The sequence below is a fragment of the Diadema setosum genome, chromosome 15 (assembly GCF_964275005.1).
Source record: "Diadema setosum chromosome 15, eeDiaSeto1, whole genome shotgun sequence".
In the NCBI taxonomy this organism is placed as follows: Eukaryota; Metazoa; Echinodermata; class Echinoidea; order Diadematoida; family Diadematidae; genus Diadema; species Diadema setosum.
Genome location: NC_092699.1, coordinates 1,785,532 through 1,790,458, shown reverse-complemented (window position 1 = coordinate 1,790,458; position 4,927 = coordinate 1,785,532). Strand labels below are relative to the sequence as shown.

The 4,927-nt window shown below is 38.4% G+C and overlaps 1 protein-coding gene across 1 annotated transcript; it reads left to right on the top strand.

Annotated features, from left to right (window-relative positions):
* On the top strand, positions 1–3,685 carry LOC140239315 (transmembrane emp24 domain-containing protein 6-like). Its single transcript, XM_072319187.1, has 4 exons — positions 1–204; positions 1,581–1,701; positions 2,787–2,932; positions 3,335–3,685. The coding sequence occupies exons 1-4, from the start codon at positions 1–3 to the stop codon at positions 3,566–3,568; spliced, it is 705 nt and encodes a 234-aa protein (XP_072175288.1). The 3' UTR covers positions 3,569–3,685.
* The last annotated feature ends 1,242 nt before the right edge of the window (positions 3,686–4,927 follow it).

The following is a 4,927-nucleotide window of genomic DNA, read 5'->3' as shown; positions in this document are numbered from 1 at the left end:
ATGGCAGTAACGACAGAGACAATATTTCGAGTAGTTAGCCTTCTTAGCTTCTTAGTGATCAGCATTGTTGGTATGGAGTACAAACCAACGTTCGAGACTAGACCATGGGCAGATTTCATGACCACCATCCTCATCATGCCAGGCAAATTTGAATGTTTCTTCCAGGATGCAGGGGTTGGAAACTCGCTAGCTTTTGAATTTGAGGTGGGTACAGATACGTCATAATGCAAGGTATTCCTTGTCGCTTTTGGTGTTAATGTTTCCCATCAACGCGTACACCTTACAGGTCACATTAGTCACATAGTTTGATGCGAGTGGTTTATTGTAGTCACCTCCTCCGGAAAGCAATCAAGCCTGAAGAAGAGCCTTGTATGCTTGTATAAAATAAGCTATACCAACACTGAATATATATATATCTATTCCGAGTTCCGTGAGTGTGAATGTGAGTATACGTTATCCAATACAGTGTATATAGCCCTCGGTTCACGCAGATTAGTTAATATATCATTCATTCTATATCAAGAATTAGGCCTACATCGAAAGGACATTAGATATGGAGAACAAACGAGAGCTATAAGACAAAGATTATTAATTAACATTTTGATTCAATGTTAAATTATGCATACAAAACAAAATGCAGAGATTGAGTTGTTATGTTTTTGTTTTATTTGGGCTTTCATGGTTGTTTGGTGGCTCTTTTTTTTTTAACTCGTCAAGTAGCTGAAAAGTAGCTAATGTAGTAAGATAGGTGTGATCTCACCTGTGTGCGAGTCGGTCGACTGAATCAAATATTTTTAATATCGCGTGGAAAGGGGAGAAAAGGTATACGGATGGGAGTAGTAGTAGTTCATCGGCAGACTGACGTGAAAGACTGACCCACTGGCTTCAATCTCCCTCATAAAGTAATACCACTTCCAGCTTAGCTTATAGTTAATAGATAACCAGTCTTAGGAGAGGCAGGTGTTCAGTCACACGAGGTATAACCACTTACTACACGCAGTTGCGTGGGTAGGTGGATTGATGGAGATGATGGTGCGTGGTGTCATTAGTGAATGTGAGCTCCGAGTGGACATGGTGGAGGTATACATATTAAATTATACTTGTACGTTACAATATAGGATGGTATAGTAGTGAGTGGTGGTAACTTTAGTTGAGGTAGCGACAGGTATAGTGGTAGAGAGGACTGACACTTTGTAACGGTAGACACGTACAATATTATCATGTGCATATAAACATTTAAACTGTTGGCTGCCATGTAAGTGTTAATCTCTCCAATATCATATGAATTCTCTCTTATAATCGCTTTTATTTGTGGACATCATGAGCACTTTAACCGTACTTTAACACGAAAACCTGTTGTCAAACGGTGTAGTCTAGCAACAACAAAAAAAGTTATCAAAACTCATTTTGCTGGATAGACAATAACAATATAGATCTATCTTGTGAAAGTGTTCTCTAGATGAAAAATTCGAAGAAGGCTACTGCGAGTCGATGATGGAATCAAGTGCAATGATGTAAGGAATGTCAAGAAAAGGTCCATTATTGAAAGCATTTCTCCTCTCTGTCCGGGCTTGATGCAGATTTCGGGAAAGGACAGACGACCTAGTCTGAGCGGCTTTGTAAAGAGTCCAACGGGACTTGTTCTCTACAACAACGACAACACGAACGTGGGAACGTTTTACCACACCGCGGAAGTGGCAGGTAAGTCATTAGAGAGAGATCATGCCGGAGCACGATGAAATAAGAAGATATTGATAGTACGTGGTTCTATGGACAGAGTAATTATTGTCCGTCTTGTCTAAAGTATAATAGTACATTACCTGCCGTGCCTGTATAGATTACCTTGATCATCTCTTTATAGACTTTACAATCACTTTGCAATACAATGATCTTCAAGACCGGTTTATGTAAATGTGAATAAACATAACTGAGTTCGGTGAAAATAGTTTCAGTACGTCCAGTTCAAGTTGCGTCTCTGTCATTCATCTTTTGCACCAAATTGTAGCAGTAACACACAGCAAAGAAACATGATATATAGCGCTTAGCCGGTGTTTCTGAGCGCATTGATACAGGACTAAAAGTTCTGAATTTAGTAGGACACAGAACATACTTACTGTAAAGAGTATGGAGATGATGTTGACAGTCTTTACCAAAGGAGGGGTTCATTTTGCTAAACGGTAATTGCGTCTATGCCAATCATTTTGCTGTCCAGGGGCGGATCTAGCTTTTTATAAAGGAGGGGGTTGGGGGCGGTATGCGAGGGAGCGTAGCGACCGAGCCCGACCGAGCGGAGCGAGGGGGGGGGGGGGGGGGGGGAGGGTGTGGGAGGGGGGTGTCCCCCCTCCCACAGTAGGGAGAATTTTTGAAAATCTGTGTGTGAAAATGGCGTTTTCTTGCATCTAAAACACCACTATTTTTGGTATAGAGGTCATTGCCATAAATATAAAAAAAAAAATACAAGTTAAAAAAAAAAGATAAGATAAAAGAAAAAAATGGTCCCGGATTTTTTTTTTTTTTTTTTTTTGGGGGGGGGGGGGGGTTGCAACCCCCCAACCCCCCCCCCCCCCCCTCTAGATCCGCTTCTGCTGTCTACCATCAATCTTCTAGGTAACTTTATGTAATAATCATTCTACTAACAATATCATATATATATATATATATATATATATATATATATATATATATATATATGAACAGCTTGCTTCCTATTATCATATTGCTGTTTAATTCCATGACCTGTGCAATTGATGGTTACACATGATCTCTCCATTGTTCACAAAACTCAGGAACTTACCAGTTTTGTATTGGCAACAATCATCAAAAATACTACCCAAAGTACGTCAAAATATACTTAGCGGTGACGGACAAGCAACGTATGAAGGATTATTACAAGCTGGAAGAAGGCATGCAGAAATCACTCGGGAATATGTCGGTAAGTTGTTAAATTTACATAAAATATATTTTTTACTTAGGCCCTTCTTATCAATCCATGCTCACATCACCTATTTCAACGTCTCTGAATTCATTGCCGTTTCCATCAATTATTATCTTTGTTTTACTATTCTTTCCACCCGTCTATGATATACTGAAAAGATTTCTAGCTAGGGACATGGATTCTCAAACGATCCGATGATTAACGAGTGCAATAAAATCTTTGTAGAATATTGTAGTCGCACTCATTTAATGGAACTATTGAATGAATCGCGGACAATAGAAACTTTTTCCTCATTACGTTCTAGTCTTATTTATTTGTTTATTCGTATCATATTTTCTTTGTTGTATAAATTGTCAATTGTTTTCTCATGCTTTTTGTGTCTTGCACGTTGGATGACAGAGCACGTTGCAAACATTGACAATGCGAGTACGTACAATGCGACGTTACCAGCAGTGGAGCGGCATCCGAGAGAAGAATGACCGGGAACTTCTGGAGGCTAACAAGAGATACGTGACCGTCTGGTCCTCCATCCAGTGCCTGGTAATTGTAGGCGCGGCCTTCATACAGGTCTACACGCTCCGCAGTCTTTTCAACACGGCAAAACTGACACCATCACAGAAACCCAGGTGCTGAAGGGAAGTTGAATCAGGGAGGTGACAATAATTATTTCTCTCACCTCCTTGGTTGAATCTATCATGCTGTAAAGCCCTACGGAGTCACACGTGCGGGGCAAAAATAGCTCCCTTGGTGCAGATGTTGAGATGAATGGCTTTTGTCAAGATGTAACAGGTTGTATTTTTTTTTTCTTTTTTTCTCTCTCCTTTTGTTTCTTTCTTTGCTTTGTGGAAGCATCATTTTATTTCATGTTGATGTGACTTTGCTTCAGTTTTTTTTTTTTTTTAATCTAGGCCCCTATGTAGATTTTGTTGGGTTTTTATGCAACATAGGATGCATGACGGTATTCAAATTTTGATGAATAATAAAGACGCATCTAAGTTGGAGCTCCCAAGTTGGAACTCGGCCGCTTCATACTCATTATGAAGCGTTTTACAAGTGTCGTAAATAGTTAGGCCTATATACAAATCTGAAAGAGAGGGAGAGAGAACGAATTTACATATCATGGTGCCTATTATTCAAGGTGATTATTTGAAACGGGAGTTACATCTTTGTAATGGTAATTAATGCTCTTTTGGTAATCAATGTTATTTGTGCGTGTGTATGTGTGGTGCTGTGATTTATTCTACACATTAGAGTAGAGGTTTTTGTAAATCAACTGGCTCTTTCACACTATTTTAGGCATCTTTTCATCTGCTTTACGCAGCATTAATTCAACTGCACAAAGACAAAATTTTAAATGAAGCAGTGTATTTTGCTTTATGCAGAGTTTTTTTTTTTATTGTTGTTCTGCTTGATCTTTCATTCTATCTATCAATTATTGTCTTGTATAATCATGATTATATGCCAGTATAATACCCTTTTGGGCTATACTATGTATTTGTTTTGTTTTGGTTTTGTTTTGTTTTGTTTTGTTTTGTTTTGTTTTAGTCGAATCAATTATGCTCCTGGTGTCAAGAAGACGTGAAACGGTCATGACGGTAGCTTGCGGGCACATCCATAAGCGTTTTGTTTTGTTTTGTTTTGTTTTGTTTTGTTTTTTAGTCACAAGAATAAGTTAGTTATCAACATTACGTCTTTCTTCCATCATGACTAGACAGAAGTTTCCCTTGATTAAACAATCGATAGTCACTGTGTATTTCTAGCAATAATGATATGAAATGTCTTCCACCATTACAATTTTAAATCATTTATGAGTGAAGATTTTTTTTTTTTTTTGAAACTACACGCTGAAACAAAGAAAAGGGGAAATAAACAAGGGGTTGTACTGTCAGTAATTCATGCATGTTTTTTGGGTTTTTTTTCATCAATGTCATCAATGGCAATTATACTTTGGATTTCATCGATGAATTGGTGTGAAGCTAGATTTCCCCCTTC

Excerpts from the sequence above, each read along its gene's own strand:
- LOC140239315 (XM_072319187.1), top strand. The coding sequence starts at position 1 with ATGGCAGTAACGACAGAGACAATATTTCGAGTAGTTAGCCTTCTTAGC. Across the intron at positions 1,702-2,786 it reads CCACACCGCGGAAGTGGCAG|GAACTTACCAGTTTTGTATT; the intron begins GTAAGTCATTAG and ends CACAAAACTCAG. Across the intron at positions 2,933-3,334 it reads AATCACTCGGGAATATGTCG|AGCACGTTGCAAACATTGAC; the intron begins GTAAGTTGTTAA and ends GTTGGATGACAG.